Source organism: Capsicum annuum, chromosome 3, assembly GCF_002878395.1.
Source record: "Capsicum annuum cultivar UCD-10X-F1 chromosome 3, UCD10Xv1.1, whole genome shotgun sequence".
NCBI classification, from domain to species: domain Eukaryota; kingdom Viridiplantae; phylum Streptophyta; class Magnoliopsida; order Solanales; family Solanaceae; genus Capsicum; species Capsicum annuum.
Window position 1 is genome coordinate 270008997 of NC_061113.1, and position 21116 is coordinate 270030112.

At 33.1% G+C, this 21116-nt stretch overlaps 1 protein-coding gene and 1 non-coding gene across 8 annotated transcripts; both read right to left on the minus strand.

The window, feature by feature from the left end:
- Positions 1 to 293: 293 nt before the first annotated feature.
- Positions 294 to 366, minus strand: TRNAA-UGC. The gene has a single exon. It is a non-coding gene; the product is annotated as a tRNA-Ala (tRNA).
- Positions 367 to 4610: 4244 nt separating this feature from the next.
- On the minus strand, positions 4611 to 7311 carry LOC107861646 (dnaJ homolog subfamily B member 6). 7 transcript variants are annotated; one of them, XM_016706949.2, is made up of 8 exons: positions 6989 to 7311; positions 6717 to 6864; positions 6422 to 6515; positions 6230 to 6303; positions 5719 to 5775; positions 5146 to 5388; positions 4952 to 5025; positions 4611 to 4833 (listed from the first exon to the last, which is right to left on the minus strand). In XM_016706949.2, exons 2-8 carry the CDS (start codon positions 6819 to 6821, stop codon positions 4662 to 4664), a joined length of 819 nt encoding a protein of 272 aa, XP_016562435.1. In that variant the 5' UTR covers positions 6822 to 6864; positions 6989 to 7311; the 3' UTR covers positions 4611 to 4661. The 7 variants fall into 7 exon arrangements, with proteins under 7 accessions (XP_016562435.1, XP_047266204.1, XP_016562434.1 ...); XM_047410248.1 differs by having other exon boundaries at positions 4930 to 5025; positions 6989 to 7310; XM_016706948.2 differs by having other exon boundaries at positions 6717 to 7311.
- Between the last annotated feature and the right edge of the window lie 13805 nt (positions 7312 to 21116).

A 21116-nucleotide genomic window follows, 5' to 3' on the forward strand; every position in this document is an offset into this window, starting at 1 on the left:
AGCTTTACATCCAACTGATTTTAAGTTGAAACCTCTTGAAACCTCTGCGTATGATTATTATACACCATCAACATAGTAAACACAAAACAATGGAGCCAGCTTTACATCCAACTGATTTTAAGTTGAAACTTCTGCATGTGATTATTATACACCATCAACATAGTAAACACAAAACAATGCACTAATCGAGATATAAGAAGATAGATAGATGATCACGACAACAAACCACATCGGAAATGAGAAGCAAAATTAGACAACAAACCACATCGGAAATGAGAAGCAAAATTAGAAAATGGAGATGCGGGGGATCGAACCCCGTGCCTCTCGCATGCAAAGCGAGCGCTCTACCATTTGAGCTACATCCCCTTTTGTTAAGGTAGGCCATTATCATCTTATTTATTGTTTCTTGTACAAATCCCATGTGCATCCTACCTTTACTTGCTCAAGACTTGCCACACCCTTTAAAAAATAATAATTAGAAGGATATTTTACTATATCGTACTCATTAATTATAAGTCATTTAAGTGTTAGGAGATGTAATAAGTAATAGTATCTATAATCAAAGGTAAAAATAGATTAGATTAGATTAGAAATAGGTGAATTACTTATTAATTTTTCAAACTGAACAGATATTATTAGATTAGAAACATGTACGGAGGGAGTATTTGATTGAGATGTAACCGACACTCAAGAGAAAGTGGAATGAGAAGAATATCGAATAATCTTACTTGTTTTAGTCATTATCACTTGACAATAAATTTACTTGCACTTGAGTATATTATATGTTTATGCTAGTAGACTACTATAATTCTTTGATCATTGATCATTTTGATGTTTTTAAGTTACAAACCAGTCAAGCAACAAATCAATGACTTCTTTTTTTCAAGTAAGAAAACAAAATAAAATCTATGGTTCATTAAAATAAACAAAACCAACTTGGACTAATAAATTACAAGTATATGTGATAATAAATGAGTGTTGTACAAGTGGGATCCATCATTTGCAAGTTGAATATTAATTCACATAATAGCATCCATCTAATCTAATACATAAAACCGCTGGCAACTTCATAATTCTTCAATTGAACAAAGTATTAGGCACTCCAAAGAACAAAGTGGATTTAAGAATTAATAAACCTATTATTAGAGCCTAATAATCTACATGAGTGCAAGTTGAGCAGACATGTTTGATATCTATTTTGAGGGTCAATTAATTTTATTTCACCTGAGAAAATTTCACTTTGAAAGATAAGATGCTTTTTATCAAAGTCGATTCTAATTTAAACTTAAATTTTTAATTAAAAATAAAGAAAATTCATCATTTCACCACAACCTTTAATAGAACTCGGAACCAAAATAAGCAAAGTTAGAAATAAAGTGACCAAAATAGGCTAAACGTAATAAATTATTACGTTTTATACTTTTTTCTTAACAATCAACTAACGGAGTTGAATTTTTATAAAACGTAATAATTTAGTACATTTCACAAATTTTTTTTTTGTAAAACGTAGTAAATTATTATGTTTTACAAAAAAACTATACAACGTAATAAATTATTACGAGTTCCACGAAAATCTAAAAAAAAATAAAAATAGGTGACCTATAAAAAAATAAAAATTATTATATTTAATTTATTTTGGTAACTTATTAAATAGGTGACTATTTTGATTATTTTTTTCTTACTTGACCTATTAAATAGGCACATTTCTATTATTAGCATAAATTGCACAAGTTGCTAATAAAGGGCAGGGCGTGGGGCAGAATCAAGTTTATTCAACTTTTTGACAAAATTGAATTTGGATGGCTTTTAGGAAACTTTCACTTTTCTTTTCAACCCTCACCTTTAACTAATAAAACCCAAGTTGATTTAGTGGCCCCATTGGCCACTAGTTGTTTTTTTTATAATATTATCTTTCCTTAAAGGAATTCTTTTTTAAGTGTGATATTATTACTTATATGTTAATATATAGGATAGAAAGGGAAAAAAGAAGAGAGACCTTTAAGAAATTTAAAACGATACATAAGTGATAAGTAGCGCCATCCTTTTTTTTTTTGTTGTCATATTTCACTTTTAAGAGTTTAACTTAACTAATTTTTATATCTAAATTAGAGGAACATGACTCGTGTCAATACGGACCCAATATTAAGATATTTTGATTATATTGTTAGATTGATGACAATTAAAATTATGAATTATAAAATATGAATATACAAAATATATTAACTAATTGATTGTTTTTTTTAAGGAGTCAAATTATCTCACAAGAAGATTATGTATAACTTACTCATATAAATAACAAAATTCAATGCATTTAGAAGTTTAGATCTTTAATCATATGATTGAGATTTGCTACATTAAGTATAAAATATGAAATTAAATTGATACATAAGACTTGACACCTGTTATATTAAATAGAGAATGATTGTTGAAAAAGATAAAAGGTCGGCTAGTCATTGAATATTACATCACATGTGGATTGCAATTAGTAACCCAAAGTTTTATTGTATTCCTCTACTAAGCCAACATTATCCTTTACTTTCATTTCTCTTTTTCTTTTGTTTGTCAACTTGTTAAATTAAATTAATATTTTAAATTTAAATTTTAAGTGTTTTGAAAATTACAAAAAAATAAACAAACTATAAGTTAACATTTGTCATATTAATTGAAGTTATTTGACTTTGAGAATACGATAAAACATATTTCTGAAAATATTTTATCGAACTTTTCTTTTGTATATGTTCCTTTCATTGAAACATATGAGTCATTTGTTACAACATATAAAAATAATTTTGAATAGAATGTATTATCTTAATAAAATTGCATTATCATAAATCCAACAAATGCCAACACTGCTTGTACAATAGAGAAAATGCATTGTTTTCGCCCTAAACTATAAACGAAATTGCTGAGACACACCAGAACTTAAGGAAGGTCCTATTACCCCCTGAATATTATTTATGCTAACATTATTTCTTACACACTATTTGACGTGTTGTATTAGAACTTGCCTTTTCAATTTTGATATATGTAAACAAACGTTTTAAAAAAAAATAAAATTGCATATACATTATAAGATTCATCCGGAATTTAGCAGGGGTTCAATATATGTTCTGTTTTTGTCTCAATTTATATGATACAAATAGAATTTAAATAATCAATCATACTTTTAATACGTATTTAGATAATTTAATCTTGTTAGCTATTATAATTTATAATATTTTTATGTAATTTTCAAATAATATACATTACTTTCTTTGTACAGGCAATAGTCAATTATATATTTAAAATAATTTAAGTTTTTAATTATTATGATTTATAATGTTTTTCTTCCATTTCAATTTAAGTGACACTAATATAATTTCGAGAGTAAATCAAATAATTTATATTTTGAAATTTTTTTAAGTTGTTAACTATTGTGATTTATAGTTTTTCTGTATTTTTTTGAAATATATAACAAATTAAATTATTTTTAGATATTTTAAATTATTAACTATTGTAATTTATAATATTTTTTATGTAATTTTTGAATAATATATGTTACTCTCCTTGTCCAAAGTTTCGTGTCGTCGATAGCCAATTATATTTTTTAAATAATTTAAATTTTTAATTATTGTGATTTATAATATTTTTTTTATTTCAATTTAAGTGGCACAATGCTTAGATGGCCGTAATAATTAATTAGGGTGATATAGTAAAATCACGATTAAAATAACGAAACATAAATGTTTTAAATGACTTACAACAACTAATTAAAAGTGACATAGCAAAATTACTATAAAAATATTTGTGAAAAAAATTTAAATGGACCTCATATAACACGTCAAGTTAATTTATAACATCAAATGTTAATTTATTATTTTTATATCTATTTTATTTTTTTATTGAATATTATTAATTTTTTAATACTTAAATGACTTATGATAATTGATTAGAGAGATATTAAGTAAAACTATGATTGAAGCAGTTATAAATGTCTATTTTTATTTTATTTAATTAAATATTATTAAATTTTTAATACACAAATGACTATAATAATTAATTAGAGGTAATATAGCAAGCAACCTGCTCATGTCGAAACCAGTGTTTCTATATAATAAAAATTAAATTAAATTAATTCAATATTTTTCAATTAAAGATGAATATTTAAAAACTAAATAAAAAATACTTTTAAGTTGAAAATTTTCTCATACCAATCTTAAAATATGATCAAAATTATATTGTTTGATTCTCAAAAAAAAAATTATGACAAATAAAAACATACAGAGCACGACTAAATACATGTACATGAGTTTAAAGTCTTCTCTCAAATTTTTCGCAAGTGACTAGTGTGGTATATTCCATTTCGGAAAAAGAAAAATTATATGTTTAGTTATCCACCACAATCAGAATTAAAGAGGAGAGGCGAAGCAACACTACTGTATATCCCTTGAATCACAATATAAATAAAGGTTCTTTTTAGTATAATTGATTCTTGTTGCCCAATCATGTTAGATTGTTAAATGCGCACAACAACAGGGAATATGCAACCTTGCCTCTTTAACTGAAAAAGAAGTATTGTCGAATAGTATATATAGTGCTCCTTTAACTAGAAATCTCAGTGCCAAAGATCATTTGATTCAATGACCAACTTGCCTGCTTATTTCATTATCATGACTTGATTTTCAACTGTTCAAAGGCAATCCGGCGGTACTTTCTGTTACAATGGGCAGAGCAATCATATCAACAACACAAGTAGTTCTTGCAACAGGACGACACATCTCTCTACTGGAACTAATTTTTACTTGGTTAAACATCATACTTTCCTTCAAAAGAAAGCTTCCAACAAATCTTTTCCTAAATAACAACAGTAGCCACCACAAAAAGAACTAGTCAATTGATGTTCCCTATCTATCCTTTGGATAAAAATAATCATCGAAATCATGATAGAACCTTTTGCCTTTTAGCGTCCCACCTATTACTTGCGTCCACTCTTGGAGCTCTTCCTCCAACTCCTTTCTCTTCCGTTGCATTTTCCAGATGTTCCACCTGTCTTCAAGAATCCACAACGAATACGTAACTGAATTAACAACAGCCCAAACGAAGATTAAAAAAGAAAATGAAGTTCGTACAACAATTGTGTTTTAGCACAAGGAAACGGGAACTAACCCCTACACAAAATCCTTGGAATTGACAAGAATCGCCTTTTACGCTACTATCCGAGTTCATATCCGCTGAACTTCTTTTGTTGGAGAAGGCAAAAAAGGTGTCGCTGGGAGATGTAGACGACGAAGTAGAAGTAGAACACATCGAAGGAGTTCCAGTCCGAGAGGAAGAAAACGTCCCCACATCACTATGGAACATTTCGTCAAACATATCCTGCAATTCCTCAAAGGTTTCTCCCTGATTTTCCTGTCAATTCATACAAAATCATCTAAACACCACACCACCTCTTAGCGACATCTACGCAGAAAAGTACTAATGCAGTATAATATTCGGTGAATGTAAACGAATTTGTGTCAACAAGCTTAAGTGTGTTACTGTTGGGTCCACCACCCAAACTACTTCAGTTAAATAGCCAACAATATGAAGATGATGCCAGTTTGTTCAACAAGCATCTTATGCTTGTGAACTAAGCATTCTTACTAAATTAGCAGGCTGCCAGTATAGAAGCATAAATTCCTTTCTCTTTTGTGGGGTCTTTTCAATGTAAATTTAAGAAGATAAAAAAAGGGAACTCACATTGGACTTATTTTGGCTCATCATAGCTGCCATTTCATTTAGGAAGTCACCCATGCCCTGCACAAGAATATCCACTTCAAAATTTGTGAAAGAATTTGCTTGATGCAAATATCATACTTACAGATTTTTTTTGAGAACCGCGCTGTCCGGGCCACCTTGAGAAATATCATACAAGTGAAACCGAATAATTTGGGATAAATATCAGGATCTAATAATCTATCCTCAATTGAATCACCGGTACATAATTAGAAGAAACCAAAACTTCCATGTTCAGCCTTCAAAGTAAACTCATATCCATTTTCCCCTAGAATAATGGCACTATCTATGACTTACTTAAAAGCTAAAAAGACCATCTTTTCTTCATTGTTTCAAAGTAAACAGATAATAGTAATTCGGAATAATATTATCTGAGCCTATTTCTTGAGATTCAACATGGACAGCATTATTAGCCCCAACATGAAAATGATCCAGCCTCAAGCGTACAGGGGAGAATAAAAGAAAGAGCAATTACATTTTCGTCATCATCATCACCAGAGTCATAAACTCCTACATCGTACAGAAACCTTTTGTTGGCATCCGACAGCACTGCACATAATTGTATATCAATTACTTTCAGGTAGCACTAGCGGGACAAAGATTCTAAGGAACAGGGTATACAAGTTTTGGACGAAATTAAGTATTATAAAAAGCATCAACTAGTTACCGGAATATGCTTCTTGAATGACCTGAAATTTCTTCTTTGACTCCTCCACAAACTTCGAATTCCCCGATGCTGAGCACCGATCTGGGTGCCATTTCTATTAAAACAAAAATACAAAATCAGTAAAAACAGACAGATAATTATACCATGCAGGAAGCTCAAATCACTCTGTTTCACGACCAAGATTCAATTTTTTTCAAACAAATCAAAAAAAAGAAGAAGAAGAAGAAGAGAGACACCCAACTGATTGGAATAGACAAAAACAAGTTTTTTTTTTCTTTGGTTTTCAAATTCTAACCATAGCAAGCTTCTTGTAAGCATTCCTAAGCTCTGTTTCAGTGCACTCCTTCTTCAAACCCAATACTGCATAAAAATCACTGCTTTTGTCTTCTTCACCAGCCATTCTTCCTGTCTTGTCGACGAATTAAATACAAAAACTCACCCTTCTACAACAACAAAGCAAAATCCAATCTAAACAAACCCCTTTAATTTAATACAAAAAAGCAATTGAATTTATTTTCAAGATTTTAAAAATATAAAAAGAAAATATCTTTATTGAAGACACGGAACCTTAGCATTATTGGGAAGAGGAGAGAGAAGAGCAGGTGTGAAGAGAGAAGAACAATTCTCCCTTAACGCTAAGGTTCAAGAAAGAACTCTCCAGAAACCGGCCTTCCATTAATACACAATTAACCCAATGTTTTTTTTTCTACGGCTTAGATTAGAGTGAATTAGGGGATGAACGGCTGGGATTGAATAATTGTGTGAGATATTTTGCTAAGTGTTGTATCCAGAAGCTTCTGTGATCTTTATGTTGTTTGCCTGTTTTGATGTGGTAAGAGTATTATTATAAAACTGTTTTTAAGGATGAGAAAACGTTTGTGTACTCTTGTTTATGTTGTGGGATATAGTACTATATAATAATGTTAATGTGGGACCCAACACCAAAAAGGTTAGGGCCCCACTCAATTGCAAATTGGGTGACGGCGTTTGAGCTATTTACTATACAGCCACCGCAAGTTGTGTTTATCTTTTGGCATTAAAGTTGCAAGTAGGTGTTCTGGAGAATTCAAAAGAAATAAACAAGTGCAAGTAGATAATCACTGTTCTAGTCCATATGACCGGTTTGGTTGAATTTAATATGAAATTTAAGAAAATGAAGGAGAGTGTTGGACTAACTAGTAAAGTTATTGTCATATAATCAGGAGGTCACAGATTTAACTTTTGACAATAGCTAGCGATAGCTTTAGTACACCGAATTGTCTTTTTATGAAATTTAAGAAAATAATTTATTTAAATCTGTAATCTTGAACTAAAGATATTTAAAATGTATCAGTATGTGACGTTGAAAGTTGAATTAACTAAAGATATTTCAAATGTATCAGTGTGTGTCATTAATTTTGTGATTTTAAACATGTGACGTCATATTGTTCATTTGGAGAAGTTATTTTGGATTAAGACTAAGGGTGGCAATGGTGCAGTGTGGTGCGAGTTCTGCCCCGCATTGCATCGCATCACCTTTAAACTCGCATAAATTCGTCTCACAGTCGTACTCGCACATACCCGCATCGCATCACCTCATATTTTTTTTTTTTTTTTTTTTTTTAAATTTGTAACTCCACTGAAAATCATAATATTTTCAATATTAGGAAATAGTAACAACCATTTTTTATTATACCACTTTTCACTAAGAAATTATCAGAAAAGTATCACGTGTACAACTAATGATCAAATATTAAATTTTCATTTAGATGAATAAAAAAATTTAAAAAGTTATAAAATTGTTTATTTGTAGTGTTATACATATTGTGTTAAGTATCATAAAATTTTAAGTGAAGAATACATATCATTTAGATAGATTTAGGAGAATAATACTAATTTTTAATCTTTTTTTTTAGTTTAAACCAATATATACCGACAACCCACCTCGCAATTTACTTAAACTCGCTCCACACCCGTACCGCCCAACATAACCTAAAACCCACACCACCCCACACCCGCACCGCCCATTGCCATCCCTAATTAAGACCGACCTCCTTACCAAGGAAACTTGAGGGTGGCCTTTGATAATTTATCTTGCCTTGTAAATTAAAACTGTGATGCTGAGACTTGAAAGTGAAACCACATAAATAAAAACTAAAGAGAATAAGGAGAGAAAAATAATGGAAAGACGAGAGAAGCAGCAGGAGGAGAAAACTAGAAGCTACTGTTTTGGTTTGGATACCAAACTGGTGGGGATTCATAGCACATTATTCCAAATTACCCATCCGACCAGCTTGCATGTGTAGTGCAACTTGTAGCATCCACTCCACTTACCATGACCCACATTAATTTCGGAAATAAATACTATTAGTTCATATCTCACGTAACTGACATTAATTATATTTAAAAAAGATTTTATTCTTATAAATTACTGAATTTATTAGGTCTATCGACTTGTGAGACAAATGAAGTTTTATACAACTGTATAGCTTAGTTGAGCGGCAGTGATGACGGCAATAGGAGTCAAAACCGTGCGATGCATGTCACGGCATACCAACATGATTATATTTAATGTAATTGTCATGTTGGATTATTCATAAGTTATACCGGATCGTTATGATTTCGAAGCTACAGAAAAAAAATTGTGGCAAGTAAGTCATGGAGGACCAGCGGCATGACTTAATACAATTGTATTAGTCACATAAAAAAAAAACTTTATCATGCAAGTCTATATGACTTCATGTTAAATTCAATCTAGCTGCTACGTTAGATTAGTCTGAGCTATGATTGTCACAAATTTTCTGTTGAACCATAACTTATTCAAAAAGCATGCTATTTGTCCGCTTTTATTATAAGAGCACACACATGTAATTTGCCTTGGTCGTAAATTCAAACATGTTTATTATTTCTATATATGCTTAAATAACGATTTAAATAAATTTATTAAATTTTGTGCCTAGTTAAACAGTTTGACGTAAATTGAAGTCGATTGAGAGCATTAACTAGATGGGGCATAACTGAGTCCCGACAGTGAAAAGGCTCCATCTGACTATATATGCTCTTCATAAATATATTTTGGAAAGCATTGATGCCCTAGCCTCTTCTTTATGCTCAATAAAGGGAAAAATTGTTTGTTTCTAAGGATCCAGCTATACTACCTTTGCATTATCATGAATGACGTTATGAAATTTGTTTCTACATGTGGTCCAAATGCTATTCCTAAAAAATCGACGTGCGTTTCAGTTTCAGCCACAATATATGTTACATGTAAATGAATTATCATATACAAATATCATTACTAACAAGTACTGCAATGCAATCTTAACAGTATAATAATAATAATAATAATAATAATAATAATAATAATAATAAGAACAACAACAACAATATAATAATAATAGTAACAATATAATAATAATAATGATATTATTTTAAGTAATTTATAAATTATACTTGAGTCGTGCTAGGCACTGTCTTAAGAAACTATTTCGGCAGAGTGAAATATTTCCCCAAGATTAAACAGCACTGTCCTAATTAATTAATTAAAGAATACAGGAATCAACAAAATTATTAATGCAAATACCAACAAATTAATATAGATGATGATATAATTAAAAGAACTCTTTTAATAAAACATATAATAAAATAGGATGAAAGGAAAATAACTAAGAAAATGGGCAAGGAAGTTAAAGCTAAAGTGAAAAGATTCGTGCAGCGTAATGACAAAGGTTGTTGCCTATTTATAGAAACTAAAATGCTCAAAAAAAGTTGGCAAGTGTATGGACACTTGTCCAAATAGTGTCATGCAAATAAGCCACCTTAAACATGTTTGTGTCAAATATATTTTCAAATGTCAAACCCAAAGCATGCATGCAATTTCTCTCTTTTTTATTTTATTTTATAAATACATAGTGAATGTAATGCAAGGAGATGAGACCTGCGGAGAGACAATCACGCACATAATGACAGTCTACATCAATATGCTTTGTGCGCTCATGAAACACCGGATTTTTGGCAATGTGAAGTGCAGCCTGACTGTCACAATAAGGAGGAATAGGATGAGTAATAGGTAATCCAATATCGTCAAAAATTTGAACCAACCAAGAGATTTCAGCAACAACTTTCTGTAGTGCACAATATTCAGCCTCCGCGGAAGAGAGTGAAATAGTAGGCTGCTTTTTGCTTTCCCAAGAAACGAAACAACTTCCAAGAGTGATAAAAAAACAGAAACAGATTTCCTTAAGGAGGCATAACCGACCCAGTCCGCATCACAGTAAGCACGCAGAGAAAAATCATCAGCCTTAGAGAGGAGAATGCCTTGTACAGGTGCATTAAGGAGATAACGAAGAACATGTAACCCAACAAGCATATGAGAAGATTGTGAAGTTTGTAAAAACTGACTGAAGTGCTGGACAACAAATGTAATGTCAGAGCGAGTGTGTTGCAAGAAATTAAGCTTGCCAATTAGACGCCTGTAACGATTGGGATCAGGAAGAGGGTCACCCATGCCAGTGGTGAGTTTGACTGATGCATCCAGATGAGTAAGCACAAGAGAAAAATAACCAGCATTAAACTCAGTGAGAAAGTCACATGTAAACTTATGCAGATTAATAAGAAATCCCTAGGAATGAGAAGACACTTCAAGACCCAAAAAATAATTAATAGTTCCCAAGTCTTTAATTTGGAATTGACAGTCCAAGAAGGATTTAAGAGCATTCATTTCAGGAATATTATCACCAACCAACAATATCTCATTCACATATACCACTAGAATCATAAGAGAACCAGAAATATGCTTGGTGAAGAGTGAATAATCATTCTTACTAGAAATATAGCCTTTAGATAACAAAACTTCAGACAATTCTGAAAACCATTATCTAGAAGCTTGGCGAAGGCCATAAAGTGACTTTCTCAACCTGCAAACCAGAGGAGAAAATGAGGGAGAAGAGGCAGTGACTTCAAGACCAAGAGGGATTTTCATATAAACCTCCTTATGGAGATCACCATGGAGGAATGCATTGTTAACATCCAGCTGGAAAACAGTTCAGCCTCTCTTGATAGAAAAGGACAATAAACATTTGACAGTGGTAAGTTTAACAACCGAAGAAAAGGTCTCATTGAAGTCAATGCCCTCCGTTTGAGTGTCACCTCTAATAACCAACCTAACTTTGTACCTTTCCACATAACCATCAGCCTTGTATTTGATCTTGTAGACCTATTTACAAGGGATAGCCTTTTTGTGTGGAGGAAGGGGAACAATGTCCCAAGTATGATTGGCAGCAAGTGCATTGAATTACTTTATCATGGCCTCTTGCCAAGCAGGATTAGTAACTTCCTGCTACTAGTGTTGAGGTTTATGCAACTGAGGAGCTGCAACAGGGATTTTAGAAGCTGAGGAACAAATGAAATCAGAAAGGTAAGCAGGAAAAGTGGTAATCCTGGAAGACTTCCTAGTGGCCATAGGAGGAACAGAAAGTACAAGTGTGGAGGGGGAAGAAATAGGGGTAGGGATATGAGGAACATAAGTAGAAGAAGGCAGGTCAACAAAAGTAAGATCGGGAGGGCGAAAAGAGAAGGAGAAGAAGATTTATAGGGAAAAATATGTTCATGGAAAATCATATCTCTAGAGAAAAAAATAGAAAAATTAGAAAAGGGAAAGTAGTTTATATCCTTTCTTTCCACAAGAATAACCAAGAAAAACACATGAAATAGATCTAGGTTGAAACTTGTCTCTACCAATTTTAAGAGATGAAGCATAACAAAGACAACCAAATGACCTAAGATGATCATAAGAAAGGGGTGAACCATGTAACTTTTCATAAGGTGATACATTTACCAAAACACTCGAGGGCATTTTGTTAATTAAATAGGTGGCAGTTAGTACACAATGATCCCAGTATTTTAAAGGGAGATTAGATTGAAAAAGAAGGGCTCTAGACACTTCTAGAAGATGTTTGTGTTTTCTTTCCACAATTCCATTCTGATGAGGAGTATGAGGTATAGTGGTTTGATGAATAATTTTATGTTCAGCAAAAAAAGATGAGACAATAGCACTACTACCCAATTCAAAGGCATTGTCAGACCTAAAAGCTTAAACGGAAGAATGAAATTGTGTATGTACCATAGCAGTAAAAGCCTTAAGAATAGGAAAAGCATTGCTTTTATAAGAAAGAAGATGAGTCCAAGTTATTCTGGTGAAATCATTCATAAGAGTAAGAAAATATCTAAACCCATTATATGTCTGAGTATTGTAGGGACCCCATATGTCAATGTGAACAAGTTGAAATGGAGCAGTAATATGAATAACAGAATGAGGAAAGGACAATCTTTGTTGCCTGACCATGGGACAGATATTGTAAATAAAAGATTGTTTATGAGATACTTTGTCAGACAAATATGAAATAGAATGCATTTTGTAAAAAGGCATATGCCCTATTTTTTATGCCAAAATAGATCTATTTTATTAATGTTAGAACTGAGATTACAAATAGGAAGAACATTACAAGAAATATTAGAAGGCATATTAGTACTAGAAGGAGAATGTAAGCAAAAAGTAGTAGTAGTGGAATCTGATGACTTTGGAAAAGTAGTAGGTGATGTGTTTGTAGTAGTATTTGAGAAAAGCTCATCATCTGGATGTAGATAAGAGAGACTTTCAGCAACCTTTCCAATTACCAGAGGCCTCTTCAGTGAAGGACCCTGTAAATAACAATGAGACTTTGTAAGTAAAGCATTACAATCTAATTGAGATAAAAGCTGGTGAATAAAAATTAAGTTGAATTGAAAGAAAAGGACTAGAAGGACATAAGAAAGTGTGATATCAGGTCTTAAAATCAAGGAACCAGTGGAATTTTTTTTTACTTTATACCCATTTGGAAGATTGAGTAAGAAAGGTTTAGTAAAAAGGGAAATGTTGTGTAAAAGATGTTTGTGAGGTGTCATGTGATTTGTGGCTCCAGAGTCTAAGATCCATGGATGTAAACCTGTTGAAATAGAGTCAGATGCATGAGGGTTCAAAGAACTAGCAGCATAAACAGTGAACAGACCTACAAAGTGTGCAAAACCAGTGGAATCCGAAGAAAACTCTTCTGAATTTGGAAATGCAATGTTACAGGAGGAAGTTATTGAACATTGCTGGTGAAAGAGATTCTGCAGAGCATTGGAAGGACTGACAGGGATGGATAATTATGCAAATTAGCATCAGTTTGGACACATGAAACAGTTTTCTTATTCTTTGTGAACTTGAAATCTGAGGAAAAACAATGAGCCTATAGTATTTTCCACTGCATGCCAAAATTTCTTACAATAGGTACAAAACAATGAAGCAGTGCTAGCTGGTGATGGAAGTTGAGGCTTCTTGGAATCAAAATTGACCCTTCGAGAATAGCCTCTATTGTTTTGGGGATATGCACTTCTATTACTCTTACTAGAGAAGTTTGATTGGTAATAGGTTCTATTAGTATTAGGGGATGATGAGGTTAGGCAGGCAACTGAGTCTCCAAAAAATATAGTAATAGAGGAGTGATTCTCTTTCTGGCTTTTATCTTGTAATAACAAGGAATAAACCTTGTTAACAGAAAGAAGAGGAGACATCATCAAAATACTACTCTTAAGTATGGAGAAAGAATCATTCAACCCATTTAGAAACTGAAAGAGTTGTTGATCCTCTGTGAACTTAGAAAAGGCTCCATAAGTACATTTAGGACCACCATAAGAAGAATTAAGTTCATCCTAAAGACTCCTAAACCTAGTGTAATAAGAGGCAATGCTAGAAGACCTTATGTGGTAGAATGTATTTCCTTTTGAATCTGAATGTATCTTGAACTATTTGACTATCCAAACCTGACATTCAGATCCTCCCATATTTCTTTAGTAGTTCTAAGAGATATGAAACTTATTGCTATGTTTCTTGATACAAAATTAAGTATCTATGCTTTTACCATGTCATTACACCTCCGCCAATAGAGGAAATATGGTGATTCATCGAAGCAGGTGTCCTGCCATCTAGAATACTCAGCTTGTTTTTAGCTAAGACAGAAGTCATCATGCTACTTCCAGATAGTGAAACCAGAACCAGAGAAAGGAACAACCACTATTTGGCTACCAGGACTATCAGAAGGGTGAACATAGAAGGGATGAGAGGTTTCGAGTGTAAAGGGTGTAAAACCTTGAGTCATTTCTAAACTCATCTTCTATGGCTTACACTATGTGTGAAATACACTACCAGTACACAGTTAAAATACTACTACAATACAGCTCAAATCACCATAATACGGCTAAAATCACCACAATACAACAGCTAAAATCACCACAATACAACTCAAATCACAACAATAATACCGAAATGCAGTTCAAACAATAATAAACCACAATATATCTCAACTTAACAGTAAATCAGAGAGCTATAGGTGACAGCCACAACAAGATTCTCGAAACGATGCTTATCAAAATTATCAATCAACGCTGATAAATCACAACTTGAGCAACGATATGAGAGAAGGGAATGAATTTACCAGACTTCTTCTATATCCTGAAGAAGCAAAGGACTTAATATAATTGAACAACCAGGTGAAAACCTTTATGGGTAGATGACCGGAGAAACTCAAAATCTCCGATCTAATACGGCAACCCAAAATCTCCAAAAGCCAAAATCGTCGAAACGACGAACAAGGGTACCATTGGAAGAAAAAAGAGGAATCATTTGTCGGTCTCTGATACCATGTTGGATTTGTGAACATGAAGATCGCTTATGAACTATGCGAAAAAATTCCTTGAATGTAGAGAGAGAAAAATTGGAAATTGAATTGATCGAGAAACTTCTCTTCTTATGCCAGGTGTCTCTATTCTTACCAGCTATATTGAAAATATCTCCTCTCATACATATTTACAATGTTGAAATTAAAACTACAATGTAAAATATAGATGTGGGCTCGGGTCATGCTTGTCCAGATGGGCTTATTTGTCCAGATAAACCTGTAGTTTCTTGGGGCCAAACAATTACTAATCCTGTTTAAGATGAATTAATGATGATTACCAAAATATTCTTCTGATAACTACTAGTAATATAACAATGGCTTAGCTATGCCCGAAATTCATAGCTAATTTTAAATTTCTTTTATAGTGTGGTATAATCTTGTGTAGCAGCTAAATTTTGTGATCTTCAAATGGTATAAACTTATATATTCTTAGAAGTCTTTCTTGTTCTTTCACCGTTTTACTCAGTAAAGACACATTTCGTAGAAACAAGATGGTAAGGTATTACCCTTAATAATAAGCGGCAATAAGCAGGCACGTCTTCGACATGCCTGCTTGTGTTGCCTGCTTCACCCACTTCAATCGTAATTTTACGATATCATTCTTAATTAATTAGTATAAGTCATTACAGTATTAACAAATTAATAATATTTAATAAAAATAATAAAATAAAAATAAAATAATAAATTAACTATTGACGTTTTATGCTACCTTCATGCTAATTCAATCAGAATTTAACTATATCACCCCTAATTAATTATTAATAAGTCATCTAAGTATTAAGAAAATTAATATTTAATGAAAAAGATAAATTTGACATAAAATGATAAATTAACTCTTGATATTTTGTATTAACTTGATGTCTTATATAAGACCCATTTAATTTTTTTTCACTGGTATTTTTATAGTCATTTGGTTATATCACTTCTAATTAATTGATGTCTGTTTTGTTGTTTGAATCGTAATTTTATTATATCATTCCTAATTAATTTTTATGGTCATCTGAGCATTAAAAAAATAATAATATTTCATAAAAAAATATAAAATACATACAAAATGATATGCCAACATAAAATATTTGTTTGACTATCGAAATTATATAATGTCACAAAAATTACAATGAGACAGGAGAAGACATAAAGTAACATATATTATTTAAAAATGAGAAGACACATATATTATTTAAAAATGAGAAGATACATATATTATTTAAAAATGAGAAGACACGTAAAAAGAAATGGAGAGAGTATTAATATCTTATTGAAAAATTATGCTAAAAGCATTATAAATCACATAATTAACAACTTAAAAAAATATAAAAGATATAAAATATTTGATTAACTCTCGAATTTATATCAGTGTCACTTAAATTGAAATAGAAGAAAAAATATTATAAATCACAATAATTAAAAATTTAAATTATTTTAATGATTGATTATCTAAATTATATCTGTATCACAAAAATTAAGATAAAAATATAGTATATATTGGGCTCGTGCTCAATGAAACGTTGATTAGATGCATGAAAGAATTCACTAGTAATGAAGCAACATGATTTAAAGCTAGAGGTCCTGTTAGCAAGGATAATCTCAGGTTAGAAGCGGAGCCAGCATTTTTACTGAAGGAGTTCGAAATTTGAAGAAAAATTTATCAATGGGGTTTCAACATCTACAAGATATACATAAAAATTATTTTAACTATGTATTAATAATATAATTTTTCGCCGAAGGGGTTCTTCCGAACCCCCCTTTTATAGGCTGGCTCCGCCTCAGGTCCTCAACATTCGAGAAATTAATTAGGCCTTTTATTTTTAGTAAAAGTTACGTAAATCTCAATCATTTTGAAGCTAATTATTTTCTATTTCAATTTTTTTTTCAAAAGTACTAAGATTCTCTGATTTAATCCATGCATATGTATAACATTCTTTTGGATGTATCACTTAATTTTACAGGGATACTGTATCTAAGCTTTTAAGTAAACTTAAGAATTTATGTAATTATTTACAAGAATTGAGATTTTAAGTAGTTATGACGAGTTAAGTTATAGTAAGAGTAATTTTTCCTACAAAGCATTATTATTAAAAATGAATTTGGGCTTACACCTGCAACATGACTTCTCCTTAGAGACGGATTTGGACTTCTTTGAGCCCGTGATATATACTCACACATTACAATCTTAATTAACTTGTGTTTGCAAAAATATAAAGAGAAAAGACTGTGGGCGATGTAATTTTATTAAATTTAAATTCGTACAAAATTTGGATTATATTAAATTCAAAATATATTAGTCTCAAATAAATATTGCGGATTAATATAATTGAATTAATTATTTAAGTCCAAATAGGTATGGATTTAAATAAGGCCCAATATTTATTGGGATAGTCCATTAATTTGGGCTATAAATAATGAACCCACTTTACTAAGCCCAAGATATTGTCATATTCTAGAGGCCAAAATAAGAGTCACGTGTCAAATGACGTGGCATGCCAAGTCAAGTGAAGGAGCCAATAGGACCGTGCCACGTGTCAAACTGATGCAGTAGGCCCATGAAATAAAAGCCCATAAAAGGCGCCACATCACTTAAATCTGATTGGTCAAAGGAAATCCATATTCATCATGACTCTTCCTTTCCTACAACTATAAATAGGAGCCTCATAATTCAGAAAAAAGACCCCAGACCCCTAGAACTCTAACAAGTAGCAAGAGAAAGCTCGTGGAACAAACGCCGCAATTTCTCTAAAAAGCTCAAGAATTCAAATCAAGTTCATCAAAGTTCAAGATCAAGACCGCAATATTCAAGAACAAGCTCAAAAGCTCTTGAATTCAAGCACAAGTAAAGATCAAGTCCCTCAAGTCTATCAAATCAAATTCAAATTCAAGACTAAGCTTTAAGCCCTTGAATTTATATTCGAAAAGGCGAATCAGAGGATTCATAGAGATTGTAATACTCACTTATTGAAATTAATAAAAATGATTATTGCAATATTTTCTTGTCTCGTATTATTTATTTTTCGATCTCGAAATTTTATTGTCCAATAAATTCTGGCACGCCCAATGGGACAATCTCTACCTCTCATCTCAACTTTTTATACTTCAAAGTTTAAGAACAACGAAATGACTTCCAAGAAAGTCAAATCTCAATCAACTGCTTCCAAGGCTGCTGACTCAAAGTTCTCTGCTAGAGTAGAAAGCATCCTTGGTGTTACTTTCGAAACCTTAGGAGCTGTCACAAGGAGCAAGGCAGGCTTGCTAGGACAACAAACACATCCAGTGTCGTCCACGCCAACTCCAATTTTTTAATCTTCAACCCCGAAAGGAATGAAGTCCAATGCAAGTGCTTTAGAAGGAGGAAGCAATGTGGCCGAATCGCTGAAAAAGACTCTACCTCTACTTGAGCATTCCAGTTCCAAATACTCTGGAGACAAGAGCGACGGTCGTTCAACAAATGCGTCTTCTCCACTTACACTACATAAGCTAAGTACTTCAAAGATCAACTTATGTGATAATCCATGTTACTCTCCAACATCTTCGGTGATCATGCAAGCAATGGTAACCTATGCCTCGTCTGTGGAGGAGCAGCTTACGAATCTGACAAAGGCAATTGAAGGCCTGACCAACTATGTTCAGAATCAAGAGGCTAGGATTGATAAGATAGTGGACAGGGTGGAAGTCTTGATAGACGGAGAATCTAGCCATGCGCCAGGAAAAACTCCAGAGGTTCATGAGATAGAAAATCCTGTGAAACAAACACCATCGACTAAAGAGGTACAAGTTTCTGTTGAGGGAATGATCCCGATTGGGCAATTGAGGGAATTTATTGAAGAGACCCTCAAAGACAAGTATGATGTTGTCACCAAGTCTTCCCTTGCATATGCCAAGCCTTACACTGCAAGAATAGATAGCCTCAAAATGCCCGCTGGCTATCAATACCCCAAATTTCAACAATTTGAGGGCAAAGGTAACCCAAAACAACATATCGCACACTTTGTCGAGACATGTAATAATACTGGAACTTACGGTGACTATCGTGTCAAAGAGTTTATTCGTTCCCTAAAGGGAAACTCCTTTGATTGGTATATGGATCTCGAGCCTAACTCCATCGATAGTTGGGAGCAATTGGAACATGAGTTCCTGAATCGCTTTTATAGCACAAGGCGTATAGTGAGCATAGTAGAGCTCATAAATACTCAGCAAAGAAAGGATGAACCAGTCATTGACGTTATCAATTGATGGAGACATACTAGCCTAAACTGTAAAGACAGGCTCAGCGAAGCTTCTGTGATAGAGATGTGTATCCAAGGAATTCACTGGGGGCTTCTCTACATCTTGCAAGGCATTAAGCCAAAATCCTTTGAAGAGTTAGCTACTCGTGCTCACAACATGGTGTTGAGCATGTCCTTTGCTGGAAAAGACGGAGCGCCTATCCATGACCCTCGAAGGAGAAAGGATAAGCAAGAACTCAAGAAATGGGGTAAGTTTGTCCCCAAAAATGATAACAAAGAATCCATGAATGTTGACGTGTCTCCTGTGAAAGTCACCACAAAGGTGAGCAAGAAGCAAAGTGTAAAGACGACTTCTAGAGCATGTCCAAATCAAAAAACGTTAAAGAAGATGCAAGTAAAGAAATATTCCTTCCTTGATTCTGATGTTGCTGAGATTTTTGATGAACTCCTCCAACATAAGCTCATCGAACTCCCAGAAATGAATCGTCCCAACGAAGTCGGAAGGACCAATGACCCTAATTATTGCAAATATCATAGGCTCATAAGTCACCCTCTGGAGAAATGCTTTGTCTTTAAAGATAAAGTTATGCAACTGACAAAATAGAAGAAAATCTTCTTTGACGAGGAGGCAACCAGTTCTCATCAAATCTCTATCACTTTTGGCTCGCTCGACCCGGTTAAAATTTGTGTCAAGGAGCATAATGAGGATATATTAGATCCCGACAGGTCTTCGATTAATGAAGACGATGATGAAGGTTGGACTCTAGTGACTAGAGGCAAACGCAAGAAGATTAGCCTGCGAAAGAAGACGTACGAGCAGCCAACCGGAAGGAAAGTAGTGAAGAAACTAAGGAAACAAAAGTTGGTTGCACTTCCAAAAAGAACAAGGGCGATGGAGCTTCACCATCAGAAACCTCAGCGTTTGGTAACTTTAGAGGAATTCTTACCGAGTTGGTTCCGCAATAAGACTGCCCAAGTCAACCTTGAAGCATCTTGTTTTAATACCGCCAAAGAGGGGGCAAAGGGTGAGAATCTTCCCATGGAAGTTCCTTCATCTTTCGAAAGGCTGGCTAAAACTCTTGGCGAAGAGGCACATGTGTGTGATACAAAAATCACAGTCACAAATAACGATCTTCTGCTTAGTGAGACCCTACATAACCGTTCCTTATACATGGTGGTTCAAATTCTAGGAAAGAAGATCAATAGAATCTTGATAGATGAAGGATCTGGAGTTAATATCCTTCCTATCCGTACGATGAAGGAGCTTGGCATCGCTACTAGCAAACTGGACGAAAGTCATATAATGATCCAAGGCTTCAATCAAGGGGGCCAAAGGGCCATGAGATGTATCAAGTTGGGGATTAGTATGGATGATTTTCAATCAAACCCATTGATGCATGTGATCGATGCTAAAACTTCATACAATGTATTGCTTGGTAGGCCTTGGGTACACGGGAATAAAATTATCTCATCCTCTTACTATCAATGCTTGAAGTACCTCAAAAATGGAGTGGAAAGAATGATATTCGCCGATAATAAGCCATTCACTAAAGCTGAGTCACATTTTGCCGATGTAAAATTCTACTTAAAGAATCATATTGTAGATGAGAAAAGGATTGAAAATATCACCAAGACCAATTGTGATGATCTTGCATCTAAGAAGGTCGCGGTGACTATTGAAAAATTCATCAACAGAAAGCCTTTCTTCACTTTGAATAAAAAAAGCATCGCTCCTACGAA

Bases quoted from the DNA above. Each gene is read 5' to 3' on its own strand.
- LOC107861646 (XM_016706949.2), bottom strand. From the start codon at position 6,821: ATGGCTGGTGAAGAAGACAAAAGCAGTGATTTTTATGCAGTATTGGGT. The intron at 6,304-6,421 runs GTAACTAGTTGA...AATTATGTGCAG, and splicing joins CATTCAAGAAGCATATTCCG to TGCTGTCGGATGCCAACAAA. The intron at 4,834-4,951 runs GTGGGACGCTAA...GTTGTTATTTAG, and splicing joins AGAGTGGACGCAAGTAATAG to GAAAAGATTTGTTGGAAGCT.